Source organism: Physella acuta, unplaced genomic scaffold, assembly GCF_028476545.2.
Source record: "Physella acuta isolate Inbredline_101_S28 unplaced genomic scaffold, ASM2847654v3 ptg000184l, whole genome shotgun sequence".
NCBI classification, from domain to species: Eukaryota; Metazoa; Mollusca; class Gastropoda; family Physidae; genus Physella; species Physella acuta.
The window spans coordinates 108,271-123,463 of record NW_026731703.1 but is presented as its reverse complement, the minus strand read 5'-3'; the positions used below and the strand labels follow the sequence as shown (position 1 = coordinate 123,463).

General features: G+C 39.6%; 1 protein-coding gene across 2 annotated transcripts in view; it reads right to left on the bottom strand.

Moving 5' to 3' along the window:
• Positions 1–39: 39 nt before the first annotated feature.
• Positions 40–15,193, bottom strand: part of LOC131936683 (dynein axonemal heavy chain 5) — a 59,834-nt gene continuing 44,680 nt past the window's right edge. For both annotated transcript variants that reach the window (XM_059293732.1, XM_059293733.1), the window contains exons 55-79: positions 14,132–14,250; positions 13,555–13,682; positions 12,930–13,177; positions 12,647–12,722; positions 12,087–12,302; positions 10,086–10,351; positions 9,763–9,931; positions 9,498–9,653; positions 9,142–9,279; positions 8,712–8,912; positions 8,161–8,265; positions 6,865–7,118; positions 6,414–6,604; positions 6,100–6,227; positions 5,699–5,848; positions 5,366–5,537; positions 5,121–5,248; positions 4,785–4,883; positions 4,273–4,545; positions 3,755–4,017; positions 3,345–3,561; positions 3,080–3,232; positions 2,449–2,601; positions 1,757–1,942; positions 40–1,528 (exon numbers count right to left, since the gene is read on the bottom strand). In XM_059293732.1, coding sequence (XP_059149715.1) covers positions 1,316–1,528; positions 1,757–1,942; positions 2,449–2,601; positions 3,080–3,232; positions 3,345–3,561; positions 3,755–4,017; positions 4,273–4,545; positions 4,785–4,883; positions 5,121–5,248; positions 5,366–5,537; positions 5,699–5,848; positions 6,100–6,227; positions 6,414–6,604; positions 6,865–7,118; positions 8,161–8,265; positions 8,712–8,912; positions 9,142–9,279; positions 9,498–9,653; positions 9,763–9,931; positions 10,086–10,351; positions 12,087–12,302; positions 12,647–12,722; positions 12,930–13,177; positions 13,555–13,682; positions 14,132–14,250 — 4,402 coding nt within the window. In that variant the 3' untranslated portion in view covers positions 40–1,315. The remainder of the gene's footprint in view (positions 1,529–1,756; positions 1,943–2,448; positions 2,602–3,079; positions 3,233–3,344; positions 3,562–3,754; positions 4,018–4,272; positions 4,546–4,784; positions 4,884–5,120; positions 5,249–5,365; positions 5,538–5,698; positions 5,849–6,099; positions 6,228–6,413; positions 6,605–6,864; positions 7,119–8,160; positions 8,266–8,711; positions 8,913–9,141; positions 9,280–9,497; positions 9,654–9,762; positions 9,932–10,085; positions 10,352–12,086; positions 12,303–12,646; positions 12,723–12,929; positions 13,178–13,554; positions 13,683–14,131; positions 14,251–15,193) is intronic.

The window sequence follows — 15,193 nt, the reverse complement described above, 5'->3', positions numbered from 1 at the left end:
AGTAAGCTACACTTGATTTTTAAGTAATACAGTTTCTCTATTCATTAGTATTGTCTCTTAATAATAATAATTATAAATGGATGAGCCATTTTTTTCTCCTACCCCACAGGTAGTTAAGTGCAATAAAGTAACGTGATTTTAACTAATAGAATAAGTAAAGTCAAGTTAGCTTGTAGTGTGCAATTTTATTTTTAATAAATAGTTTAAATAATTCAATAAAATGAAACTATACAAATAATTTGATCAAATGATTTCATTTTATCTACTTAAATATTAAGAAGATTTGTTCAAAAAGTTGTATCACAGATAAGCCCCTCAGTGGTACAAGGATCTTCCCTTGTCCAAATCACATACAAAACATGCACAAATTTAGAAATAAAATGGTTACTTTGTTGCTAAACTGGATGAAAATTATTCATACAATGTAAAGGCAATTTGTATGCCTTAAATTAAGATTTAATTTTCCGTCCTTCATTGTTATTGACAAATGCATTAACAGTATACACATTATTAGAAATTTCAGCAACAATCAAGTTTTTAAATTTAAAAAATATAAACTGCAAAGGAAAATAGAAAAAAAAGTTTAAAAATTTGTATCAAAATTGAGTATAAGGATCTGTTTTAAATGAGTTAACATAGGTGTCTACGAATGTATAAGAGGCCAACTAATTTAAAGGATAAAATATACAAAATGTGTATAATAGACTAGAACATATTAGTATTACAATATAAACATGATAAAGCAAGAATATCATTTTAAATTACATAAATAGGCATGATTAAAGGCAAGAAGTTCAACAAGGATATTATAAGAAGGAAACTCATTTTTTTGAGGCACCTTGTAATAAATATAAATAAAGAAAAACTAATACAGCGAAACAAATAAATGAGAGGAAGCTTAAAACTATTTTTTAACTGCTGGCACTTTGGCAGGAACTGTTGGCTGCCACTAAACAATTACAGCAGCACATTTGTATTTATTTATAGTGAATGATTCATAAGTGCAATCAATTACAATTTGCATAAATATTAAGTAGTAGTAGTATTTGTATTGAATACATTTAAAACAAAACTGAGGTTAAATGTCTAGGTTCAACCATGTTTTGACACAGATCTGGAGAGCCTAAAAATTTTAATTAGAAAAAAAGATTTTAGTACCACTTTTCAAATGTGTTATTGAATAACTGTTATTCAACTGACTTGAAGAACTAGTACATTAAATTCTGTTCCTAAGAGACAGGAAATGACTTGAATAAATATGACTTCAGTCAGAAAAATATTGAACTGAGTAAGACACAGTGGTATCCTAAACTTTTTATTTGACATCACACAGCAGTGCCACACCACGACAGATCCAGTGGTCAGGGTGGGTGTTCTGTGATGTCCTGAGAACAATCTCAGCAATGTAGGTCAAGTCTGTTCTCCTCGGCTTCTTGTAGATGGGGCACTTGTACATGCGTGATGTGTCATTCTGGGTGGTGTTGCTTATAGCTGTGATGTGTATAACTGGCATGGCTTCAAACAAAACCTGGCAGAGAAGAAACAAGTTTGTTGGATGCGGTTAATATCTGCGTGTTGATGATGGGGTTAATAATGTATGTGTGTTCATGACAGGAAGTGGTTTGATATTTTGCTACTTGATTAGAACATATCAGTAGAGATTTAGAAGTCCAAAAACTAAATAAAAAAAGACATTGTGGATATCTCTTAGAGGCCACCAAACATCATCTTTGGGGCCATCTGAGTACTGACTGACCTTTGCCTTGGACTCAATGAGCTTGCTGTTCCTCCTATCCCAGGCTGCACCGTCTAAAAATAGCCCATGCACGTAGATCCCTTCTGGTGGCTCTGAGGTCACAGCTTCGGAGTTCTCAAATTTGGTGACTTCGTTGTGCAGCACTACAGTGTCTAGGGCCCAGCCCTTGTGGTTACGTGTCACTTTCTAGAGAAATGGTTGGAAAATTTGTGTCACTTTCTAGAGAAATGGTTGGAAAATTGGTGTCACTTTCTAGAGAAATGGTTGGAAAATTTGTGTCACTTTCTAGAGAAATGGTTGGAAAATTTGTGTCACTTTCTAGAGAAATGGTTGGGAAAATTGGTGTCACTTTCTAGAGAAATGGTTGGGAAAATTGGTGTCACTTTCTAGAGAAATGGTTGGGAAAATTGGTGTCACTTTCTAGAGAAATGGTTGGGAATATTGGTGTCACTTTCTAGAGAAATGGTTGGGAAAATTGGTGTAACTTTCTAGAGAAATGGTTGGGAATATTGGTGTCACTTTCTAGAGTAATGGTTGGGAAAATTGGTGTCACTTTCTAGAGAAATGGTTGGGAAAATTTGTGTCACTTTCTAGACTGTGACTATAACAAGAATGTCTGAACTTATCTGCGACAACTTCCTGTCATATCTACCTGTCACACAACTATGACACATACCTATAGTATAACCTACCTGTCTCATAGCAGTCAAGAAACCTTGAGCATTAAAAAAGCCAGTCATCCAGAAAGATTTGGGAGCACCGTTGTAAAGCCAGGACCTGAACTGTGTGTTTCTGTCCTGCAGCTCATTCAGCCAGAAGCTGATGGTGCTCGAGTCCCAAGAGATCTGGAGACACAGTTTGCTTATGTCAGTCACATACATTGATAAGGTTTAAACATAGGCCTGCTTATGTCAGTCACATTCATTGATAAGGTTTAAACATAGGCCTGCTTACATCAGTCACATACATTGATAAGGTTTAAACATAGGCCTGCTTACATCAGCTGCATACATTGATAAGGTTTAAACATAGGCCTGCTTACATCAGTCACATGCATTGATAAGGTTTAAACATAGGCCTGCTTACATCAGCCACATACATTGATAAGGTTTAAACATAGGCCTGCTTTAATCACTGATAGCAATTCAAATGAAAAAATGAATTATAGACTACCAAGAAACTTTTTAAGCTATTCTGTCAGTTGTGTATATTGTGTGTGTAGTAAAAAGTATTTAGTGAATTAAAACAATCATTATCCAACCCAAGATACTGCATTACAGGTCTGACATGGAATGGAAAAACTAAAGTGTTATAAAGGCAAACCTTTTTCCAGGCAGATGGGATGCGTCCATCATAAATGGAATCCAGCGCATCTCTGAGTGTTTCACTCATGATGATGGTGCCATCAATAGCCAGCTTGAGATCTATTACTGTACTCCTGACAGCTGTTATCACTGACTGCATTCTGTCCAGTTCCTTTACAGGGGTCAAACAACAGTTTCATGTTTACATCTTATGGCAACAAACATGGTGGTCATTTTAAATAGATAATTGCTTAGTTGATAAAGAAAGGATAGAATCAAATGACCTGTCTCAAAAAGATGACCAGAGGCTCGAGCTTGCCCAGTTTAGCAAGACACGCTGCCTTCTCAAAGGGGTCGTAGTCTGTGGGCAGCTTGTTGAGGACGTCATCACAGAACTTGTAGACCATGGACTCACGAGTCTCCCCGCCACTGGAGGAGCTGTCCTTGGGCTGGATGTTTAAGATGGTGTCCAGAATTGACTTGGCTGTCACATTCTGATACCTGGTGCAAGACATTTGGAAAGTTGACCAGTAGTGAAACAAACTGTTTCTTTAAAATTGGTTTTAAAAATGTGAATACAGGCTGCGTTATTGATCTGTTAGAAATTTAAATTTTATGATCTCAAAAATGTAAAAGTTCAGGATGATATTTGAAATGTTTAAAAAATTAAAATACTTAAAAAAGTCAAACTCACGTGATGTCAGCATTAGAGTGCAGCCCAAAGACCTCAGGTGGGTCGGTAGAGGGCAGGTTGTTGATGTACTCATGGAACTCATTGATCTTGCTGCACTTTGGGATGTTGTAGCCTTTGTAGAAGACAAAGCCGGGCTGGAACATGTTCTCACCAAACCAAATACGGCAGAAAGTGTTGAGCAGACGCTTGTCGTAGTCATCTGTCACGCGGCCGCCATATTGGATCTCACCAAACATATAGCGCACACAGATCCAGTTGACACCCTAGCAACAGACAAGGCAGATTCAGTTAGGTAAGACTTACAATTTAATAAAAATTTGTTTCACATTGCCAGTGAAAGTGCCCAAACAGATTTGACAACCTGGTATGAAATTATCTACCTTTACCTCTGTCAAATGTTTTATTTCTGTATGATCATATAGGACTTAGTATAATATTTTTACTACTAGGACCCAGAAGGTAGGACACTGCCCATACTACTAGGACCCAGAAGGTAGGACACTCCCCATACTACTGACCCTCTTTGGATCCATATCATCCAGATGGTTCTGCACAAACTGTATGCTGGCATTGAAGTCTGAGGTGTTGAACTCATAGGGAATATTCCAGCCCAGGGGTCCAAACTTCCTTCTCTCCTGAACCACAGTGTGCAGGAAAGCCACTCCATACAGCATGGGCTTCCACTGGGGCATGTTAGAGATGTCCAAGAAGTCTTGTGTCATCCCTGCAAATGTTCTCTTCAAACCTGCCTTCACACCCTGCGGTGGCTCATTGGTAAACTTGATAGAGATCTGAGGATCATCCATTAGTTAAAGTAAGCTTGGTCAGATGGGACATATTTTAACACAATCAGACTATAAGAATGGTCAGATGGGACATATTTTAACAGTCAGACTATAAGAATGGTCGAGGTTTTCAGACATATCATGGCATTCCTAAAACAAATTCAAGACCTTAATTTATTATTTAGTAGTATAATTAAAAATAAATCAGAAACATTTTGTTTCCAGTTTGTAGTATGAATGCTGACCTGTAAAAAGTTGATGGAAAATTTGGGATGGACCTCAGTGGTCACCCAAAGCCTGAATTCATCATGGACGGTCTCAGTTTCTACAATAACATCCAAGACCTGAGGGGCAAAACAGCAGTTTTTTAAGCAATTTTTTTACAGGACACACATCAAGCTTTAAACAATGTTTGACAGGACACACATCAAGCTTTACAGGACACACATCAAGCTTTAAACAGTTAAGTGATTGAATATAGTTAAAAAGGAAATATTTAAGGGTAGTTTAGTGGATATATATGGGGGGGGGGGAAGGTAATATATTTTTTTTAAAAATCACCTCATTAACATAAAACTCACCTCATTAACATAATCCAAACTGAGATGACAGTTCTGTAGCAGCAGCCAGCCACCAGATGTTATGCCTTGTTGCAGCAGACGCCTGGCATGAACTTCTTGACCTTGACCCATAGAAATGGCTCTGCATTCTAGATTTGCAATAAACAATAAAAGATGTTTTAATAAAAAAATAAATCAACATTGAAGGTCAACTAATGTGTATGACATGGATTTTATCATTACTTAAGTGCTTATAGATGATTCACCTAGTCGCAACTTTTTAGCCAAGCCCTCTATGAGAGGTGTGGGGTCAGATCCCATGGACAGCAGGCAGATTAAGGGGGAGCGGTTGGTGCTCTCTTGCCACATCTTCTCCATGTCCAGAATGATGCCCTCAGAATACTTCTCCCCCATGGTATCAGCTATGTAGCGTTTGGCCTAGGGTGGTCAAATATATATTTGGTTTCAGCACTGTTTATTAATTCATACATTTTCTACTGTATCTATTTCTTTCTTGTGCAATATGGTACAATTTTAAGATGGTGACACAATGAACCACTGGTAAAACCATTTTAAAATTTGAAGGCCATAAAACAAACCATTGGCAGAATCCTGTCAGAGCACCAGCACCTGATCAGCAGCAGACGCCGGAAGACATCCAGGGAGTTGTTGTAGCCGTCTGGTATGACCTCCTCTTCTGGCGCTTCTTTTTCAAACCACTGCTTCCACTGCTTGTCATTTCTTTCAACCTTGAAAATAACATCAAGACTGCGTTAACTTTGGTTCAATATTTTTTTACTTTAATTCAATTCTTTGTTAACTTTGGTTTAAATAGTGTAACACTTTGTTTTTATATTTTCATATAATGGTAAAAGTATAATGACACCAATATCTGAAGTAACAAGCAAGGTTTAGATCCCTTTGGCAATCTTTCAAAGTAAATAAACCAATCCCAGCTAATGTGAGGAACATTTCTTGTTAGCAGACGCCAACAACTCACCTGTTCAATAATGCCAGAGAACTGGTGCAGTTTACTGAGCTCTGTCAGGTTGAGCCAGGTGATCTGAGGAATCCATTTACACTGGGGTGGCTTGGGTGGGGCAGTAGATGTGTCCACGGAGGCTCCACCTGAAGTGTCAAACATTTCAATTGGTCATCCAGACTGGACCGTAACATTTGTCAAGATAGATGGGAACTTACTGCTACACAGAGTCCTCGTATTATTAACAAATTTAAATGTAGCAATATTGGACTTAAAACTGCTGAGACTAGATATTTAAAACTGCTAAGACTAGATATGAAAAGTACAGGAACCTTTGACAAGAGTCATAAACTCATCATGTTTAATTTTCATGGCTTGCAAGTCAATTTTCAGGGCAAGGAGCAGAGTGAAGGTCATTTTATCACTTTCATAAAGACCTCTGCCTGCATACTTGAAGACCTCAAAGGTCATGTAATCAATTATGTTCTGGATTCTTTTTTGAGTGATTGGTGACTTGGTTGACCTAGATAATAAAAAAAACAACAGTTGTTATAACTTATCCAAATGGTTTTTAATTTTTAAAGTTTATATATGTGGAAGAAAGTCAGAAAAATTATTTTTAAAAATACTTCTCTAAATAAAGTTGGCAGGGAAACAAAAAGCTTTGTCATGAGATTTATTGATAAGACTTATACCTTGCAAGTGTGGGGCTGATTAAATGGTGCCTGACATAAGTTAGAACCAACTAATTCTTGACACAATATTTTTAAACATTTGTCGTACCTGGCCATGGAGAGATCAAAGAGCTGTAGAAACTGTTTGAGTGATGTCTGATACATCACATTGACCAGGCTCATCTCAGTGATCAGGAAATACAAGATGGAGCCTCTGGTTGCTACTGGCCTGAACTCTTCTCTAGCAGAGTTTATTTTCACCTCTGTTTCTGCTGCAATGTCCAGCTTCTGAGTGACATCCAGTGAAGTAGCTTTGGTGATGTGGAGGACATTGATCAGATCCTCATCATCTACTAGCGAACCCTGGTGGAGGAATCAAATTTGTGAGAGTGAGTCTAGAATGTAAGACTGAACAATGGTAGTGAGGTGGTAGTCTGGTATCTAAGACTGAACAATGGTAGTGAGTAGTCTGGTATCTAAGACTGAACAATGGTAGTGAGTAGTCTAGGATCTAAGACTGAACAATGGTAGTGAGGGTGGTAGTCTGGTATCTAAGACTGAACAATGGTAGTGAGGGTGGTAGTCTAGGATCTAAGACTGAACAATGGTAGTGAGGGTGGTAGTCTGGTATCTAAGACTGAACAATGGTAGTGAGTAGTCTGGTATCTAAGACTGAACAATGGTAGTGAGTAGTCTGGTATCTAAGACTGAACAATGGTAGTGAGTAGTCTGGTATCTAAGACTGAACAATGGTAGTGAGTAGTCTGGTATCTAAGACTGAACAATGGTAGTGAGGGTGGTAGTCTGGTATCTAAGACTGAACAATGGTAGTGAGGGTGGTAGTCTAGGATCTAAGACTGAACAATGGTAGTGAGGGTGGTAGTCTGGTATCTAAGACTGAACAATGGTAGTGAGTAGTCTGGTATCTAAGACTGAACAATGGTAGTGAGTAGTCTGGTATCTAAGACTGAACAATGGTAGTGAGGGTGGTAGTCTGATATCTAAGACTGAACAATGGTAGTGAGGGTGGTAGTCTAGGATCTAAGACTGAACAATGGTAGTGAGGGTGGTAGTCTGGTATCTAAGACTGAACAATGGTAGTGAGTAGTCTGGTATCTAAGACTGAACAATGGTAGTGAGTAGTCTGGTATCTAAGACTGAACAATGGTAGTGAGGGTGGTAGTCTGATATCTAAGACTGAACAATGGTAGTGAGGGTGGTAGTCTGGTATCTAAGACTGAACAATGGTAGTGAGGGTGGTAGTCTGGTATCTGAATACATGTAGCATTGCTAAACTACATGATCTTACATTACACATTCAATAACTGGCATTGGATATAAATATTGATAGACTTTTCTATTAAAACAGTTTATTGATTTACTAAGAGGTTAAACTGTCGGTTACTTTGGTTGTTGTCAGACGAAGCAGAAGACTGTCCTCTAGGTCTTTCATTTTTTTCTTGTTGGCCGTGACTTCCTCCATCAGCTTCAGCCTCTCACTCTCAAGTTCCTGAAACATACAAACACACAGGAGTTTAGACCTTCATGGATAGATGGTTTACATAACACAGGACTTTAGACCTTCATGGATAAATGTTTTACATAACATGGGATTTTAGACCTTCATGGATAGATGTTTTTTACATAACATGGGATTTTAGACCTTCATGGATGGATGGTTTACATAACACAGGACTTTAGACCTTCATGGATGGATGGTTTACATAACACAGGACTTTAGACCTTTATGGCTAGACGTTTTACATAACACAGTACTTTAGACCTTCATGGATAGATGGTTTACATAACACAGGAGTTTAGACCTTCATGGATAGATGGTTTACATAACACAGGACTTTAGACCTTCATGGATAGATGGTTTACATAACACAGGAGTTTAGACCTTCATGGCTAGATGTTTTACACAACACAGGAATTTAGATCTAAAATACTAACAGCTTTCTCTGTGAGAATCACACGTCCTAAGAGCTGATCCTCTAAGCCTTTCATGGTGACGGTGAAATCAATGATGGAAGTTCGGGCCGAGATCTCAGGTGTGTATGAGGGGTTGGGCATCTTGGTGGTGATGTACAGGGTGAAGCCTTTCATGATGTCACACTCTTTGTCTCCAACCTTGACCTTCAGCATGGAGCCAGCCTGTACACACAAACCAGTCATCACTGAGCACATGTTCTAGAGGCTTCTAACTTTGATCATTTAGATCAGTTTATATTTTCTTACATTAGGCTTTTACTAAAAAAAAAGTTTGGTTTGATTTTGGACTAAATAAAAATGAGCTTGATAATGCTCAAGCATTTTCCAGTTTTTCAGCTGTGAAAACTCTATTTTTGTTGGATTGCTGGAAAATATTAAGATGACCACTGACCTTGATAAAATTCTTCTCCAGCACATTGTCCAGGGCAGGGTCCAGTTCTTCTCCAATGTCCTCCAGCATCAGAGGACGTCCTAGTGACATGGAGTCCTCCAAATGTTGCCTGAAGTACTTGTGATTGAGGGAGGTCACCTAAAAGTGCAATGTGCCCACTTTAGCAGGAACAATAATATCCCCAACCAGCAGTCTAAATCTGCTTCATTAAACTATTAAAACTTGACAGATTTCAAACAAATTGAAAGCCAAATTATTATATAATTTCATAACTAAATTTTGTTTTAAATAGTTCTAGAGACAGAGGCAATCTAGGAATATTTTAGAAGTATAAACATGTTATTATAGTCACTAACCTGGAGCTCATTCTTTTCCTCTTTTTTTTTGATCCAACTTTTGCCTTGACCTTGAGGGTCAATGAGAAGAGGGTAACGAGAAGCTTGAGTTACAATGATGCCATTTTGTGTGGATAACTCATCATTTGGTAGACCTTGGAGGTTCCATTCAGCAATCTGACCACAAAAAGCTGGATCATTATAACACATATTCAGCATTTAAAACATACAACAATCATTCAAACATTTAGAAAGTAAAAAAACAGAGAAGTGTAGTGTCCTTGACCTGAGTGGGGTCAACCAAAAGTTCCACCATGTTCAGATTGGCTGAGTACGGGATCTTGCGACTCTTGAGCTCTTTCATCCAGTTTTTGTTGAGCAGACTACGGAAGTCTTGGTTGAATGGGCCAGAGTAGGACAGGAAAGCTGTACAGATCAAGATGTCTCCCACCAGTCTACAAGTTCAAGGGATACAACTTTAGAACATCATCACAAGTTACATCTCATTATTGTAAAAAGTAAAGATAATTGTTTTAAACACAACTCCTAAGTTTAGAAATGATTGCTCAATAAATGTTTTATATCAGTTACAAGCAAGTATAGTCTTACCTTCCTATTTGTGCTTTAAACTCTTTGCTCTGTTCTGTCCATCTCTCCTTTTCACTTCCAAGGCCATTGATAAGAGCAGAAGCAGCAGACATTTTACGTCTGCAGGTCTCAGCATCATCCATCAGGGCCTGCTTCTCTGCCATGGCCTTGTCATACTCAGCCTGCACAGCTCTCAGCTCAGCCTCTTTGGCGTCCAGCTGAGCTTGAGCTTTCTCTAAATCTGTCATGGCAATCTTCAAACGGCCCTCTTGAACTGCCAAATTGGCCTGTTAAAGATTTTAATCAATATCTCATTTAAACTCAATTTGGTATCATTCTTAATTTTAAAATGCATGCAATAAAATATTCACACAGGTATTATTAGCTAGCTTTGTGCAACTAAAATTTGTGAACTTTGAGTTGGTAAAACCAGTGGAGTGTGAAGCTACCAGCTTACCTTGTGTGGTAAAACCAGTGGAGTGTGACCAGCTTACCTTGTGGGGTAAAACCAGTGGAGTGTGACCAGCTTACCTTGAGGGGTAAAACCAGTGAAGCGTGACCAGCTTACCTTGAGGGGTAAAACCAATGGAGGTGAAGCTACCAGCTTACCTTGAGGGGTAAAACCAGTGGAGTGTGACCAGCTTACCTTGAGGGGTAAAACCAGTGGAGTGTGACCAGCTTACCTTGAGGGGTAAGACCAGTGGAGTGTGACCAGCTTACCTTGAGGGGTAAAACCAATGGAGGTGAAGCTACCAGCTTACCTTGAGGGGTAAAACCAGTGGAGTGTGACCAGCTTACCTTGAGGGGTAAAACCAATGGAGGTGAAGCTACCAGCTTACCTTGAGGGGTAAAACCAATGGAGGTGAAGCTACCAGCTTACCTTGAGGGGTAAAACCAGTGGAGTGTGACCAGCTTACCTTGAGGGGTAAAACCAATGGAGGTGAAGCTACCAGCTTACCTTGAGGGGTAAAACCAGTGGAGTGTGACCAGCTTACCTTGAGGGGTAAAACCAGTGGAGTGTGACCAGCTTACCTTGAGGGGTAAAACCAATGGAGGTGAAGCTACCAGCTTACCTTGAGGGGTAAAACCAGTGGAGTGTGACCAGCTTACCTTGAGGGGTAAAACCAGTGGAGTGTGACCAGCTTACCTTGAGGGGTAAAACCAGTGAAGCGTGACCAGCTTACCTTGAGGGGTAAAACCAATGGAGGTGAAGCTACCAGCTTACCTTGAGGGGTAAAACCAGTGGAGTGTGACCAGCTTACCTTGAGGGGTAAAACCAGTGGAGTGTGACCAGCTTACCTTGAGGGGTAAAACCAGTGGAGTGTGACCAGCTTACCTTGAGGGGTAAGACCAGTGGAGTGTGACCAGCTTACCTTGAGGGGTAAAACCAGTGGAGTGTGACCAGCTTACCTTGAGGGGTAAAACCAGTGGAGTGTGACCAGCTTACCTTGAGGGGTAAAACCAGTGGAGTGTGACCAGCTTACCTTGAGGGGTAAAACCAGTGGAGTGTGACCAGCTTACCTTGAGGGGTAAAACAGTGGAGTGTGAAGCTACCAGCTTACCTTGAGGGGTAAAACCAGTGGAGTGTGACCAGCTTACCTTGAGGGGTAAAACCAGTGGAGTGTGACCAGCTTACCTTGAGGGGTAAAACAGTGGAGTGTGACCAGCTTACCTTGAGGGGTAAAACCAGTGGAGTGTGAAGCTACCAGCTTACCTTGAGGGGTAAAACAGTGGAGTGTGACCAGCTTACCTTGAGGGGTAAAACCAGTGGAGTGTGAAGCTACCAGCTTACCTTGAGGGGTAAAACAGTGGAGTGTGAAGCTACCAGCTTACCTTGAGGGGTAAAACCAGTGGAGTGTGACCAGCTTACCTTGAGGGGTAAAACCAGTGGAGTGTGACCAGCTTACCTTGAGGGGTAAAACCAGTGGAGTGTGAAGCTACCAGCTTACCTTGAGGGGTAAAACAGTGGAGTGTGACCAGCTTACCTTGTGGGGTAAAACCAGTGGAGTGTGACCAGCTTACCTTGAGGGGTAAGACCTCCTTGTTGATGAAGTAGAAGACATACATAGACTTGGTCCATGACAAGAGACCAGCAACATCACCACAAACATTCTTGGCAATATCTAAAGTGTAGTCCTCAGCTTCTAGGTAGGGCTCCATGTGCTCACACATCTCATCGTTTATTTTATCTTTGTCATACTCCACCAGATTTTTCAGGAAGTTGGTGTCTGCCATCAGCTGAGAATTTTTAAATCAACTTTAAAATCTTCAATTTCTCTTCAAACTCACCTCATCATAGTTGATGACCTGCCCAGATCAAGTACCCTAATCTTACAGGCTTTCAAAATATTCATTTTGTGTTTCGAACCACTACCAGTGTTTGATGGGTATTCATGCAACTGGTTATCAGCAAATGGAATTAAAAACTTAAATTATACGTAGGTGTATATGAGGGAAGGGAAATTGAAAATGAAAAAGTATATGCCCAGGAGCTTTGAGGGATACCAATTTAAAAAAAAAAAAATTCTTGACAAGGTATACAGATATAAATAAGAATTAAAACAAAATATTTTGATAACCACCTTTAGGGAATGGTTCCAAGATGGCTTGACAAATTCTGGTTTTTCAGGATCTAACGTGACAGAGTTCAATTTGCTCCTAGAAATCAAGAGAAATGAGAAACAAAGTTCAAGAATGTCACATTGGATAAGGAATCAAAAGTTGAATGTTATAGGAATATGTAACATGTTAAATTGAATACTGAGAAAAGTTGAAAATAAGAACAAAAACACTTTGGATAATATGTCCAGGAGTCTAGTTCTTTTATGATAACATTTTTTAAAGGTGATAAAAAGGTGTATCTACCTGAAGAGGATGAGTACACAGTCCATGATCCTCATGATGAGGTGTGGGGGCTTGCCCAACCTTCTGACCGTGGCTATGTGATTAGGTTTGATGGTGTTAAGGGCGGCCTCAGCCTCCTCTAGTGCAGGCCGTGCGGCCTCCAGTTTATCCATGGCTATGGCCTTGTCTGTGGCAATGCTGTCCACAATTGTCTGAGCTTTGTCTTTCACTTTCTGGACCTGATTTTTCACTTTCTCAGCAGCTTGAGCCTGTAAAACAGGAATCAGTTGCTTCAAAAACATGGATCAGTTTCATTTGAAACATGGGTCAATTTTCATTTATAACATGGGTCAATTGAATGTTATTAAAAAATTGATTAATTTTCCTCTATAAATTGATTAAATTTAGAAAAAAAAAAGGTTTTTGTTCTGAGTTGAATATTTTTAACTGAACCTTACTGAAATGTACCAGTTAGCTTGTAGCAGAACTTAAAATTAGAACATCTAAAAGTTACCAGTTAGGTAGCTACAGTGTCTGAGACCAAATTGTTTGTTGCCTCCCCCTCCCCCCCCCCCTCAACTGATTAGTGCATTTAAAGACTTCAAAACTTGTTTCAAAGATTGAGAAATGTTAAGGCATGCCTGACCTGGATGGTCACTTGTTTGAGAACAGCTTCAGCCTTTTCTGAAGCAATGGCTAATTCCTTTTCTTTGACAGCAAGTTCCTTGCTCAGCTCCGCCACCGCTAGAGAGGCCTCCACCAGCTTCTCCAAACCTGACACCAAAACATTCAACTCTTCATCACACTTTGGGTTACTGACACCAAAACATTCAACTCTTCATCACACTTTGGGTTACTGACACCAAAACATTCAACTCTTCATCACACTTTGGGTTACTGACACCAAAACATTCAACTCTTCATCACACTTTGGGTTACTGACACCAAAACATTCAACTCTTCATCACACTTTGGGTTACAACTGTCACTTTAGTGACTTTACAGTTAAAGCTATCTCAGATGCAAGAATTTTTTTTTATTTATTCAGATTTTCCTGGGAAAAAAAAAAATCACAGCAACATTGATCAAAACTTGTGCTGTGAAAAAAATCTTAATTTCCCCAATCATGTTCCTTACCTGTGTTCATCCTGTTGGCAAGTTCCCCAATCATGTTCCTTACCTGTGTTCATCCTGTTGGCAAGTTCCCCAATCATGTTCCTTACCTGTGTTCATCCTGTTGGCAAGTTCCCCTATCATGTTCCTCTTGTTCATGTACACTGACTTGTAGCCATTGATGAAAGACAAATATGACTTGGGTGTCACATGTGTTGAGCGCCGATATCTGTAAACACAAGCCAGAGTTATACACATTATATTGAAACACAAGCCAGAGTTATAACAATATCTGTAAACACAAGCCAGAGTTATAACAATATCTGTAAACACAAGCCAGAGTTATAACAATACCTCCTTGTCATACATTGTCAAAAAATTCTAAAAGCCTCCCTCCCTCCCACGGAGAATGACATAATTTTTTGTCATTTACGTAATTTTATTAATTAGACAAACATTTTATAAGTTTCTAGGGTCTGTTTTTAATGATGAAGAGTTTGAACATGTGGGAAATGAATTTAGAACTTGTATGATCTAATTGATCTCCTTAAGCCAGCCACACAGGCCCTGAAAGAATCAACCATTTTGTCACCTCTGGAAGTAGTCTATGCAGCTCTCTGCCACCCTGTTGTGAAGTAACTCCCCAACACCCGACACCCTTCCCCAAGAATCAACCATTTTGTCACCTCTGGAAGTAGTCTATGCAGCTCTCTGCCACCCCCTAAAAGAATCAACTATTTTGTTACCTCTGGAAGTAGTCTATGCAGCTCTCTGCCACCCCCTAAAAGAATCAACTATTTTGTCACCTCTGGAAGTAGTCTATGCAGCTCTCTGCCACCCCCTAAAAGAATCAACCATTTTGTCACCTCTGGAGGTAGTCTATGCAGCTCTCTGCCACCCCCTAAAAGAATCAACTATTTTGTCACCTCTGGAAGTAGTCTATGCAGCTCTCTGCCACCCCCTAAAAGAATCAACCATTTTGTCACCTCTGGAAGTAGTCTATGCAGCTCTCTGCCACCCCCTAAAAGAATCAACCATTTTGTCACCTCTGGAGGTAGTCTATGCAGCTCTCTGCCACCCCCTAAAAGAATCAACTATTTTGTCACCTCTGGAAGTAGTCTATGCAGCTCTCTGCCACCCTGTCGTGAAGTAACTCCCCAACACCCGACACC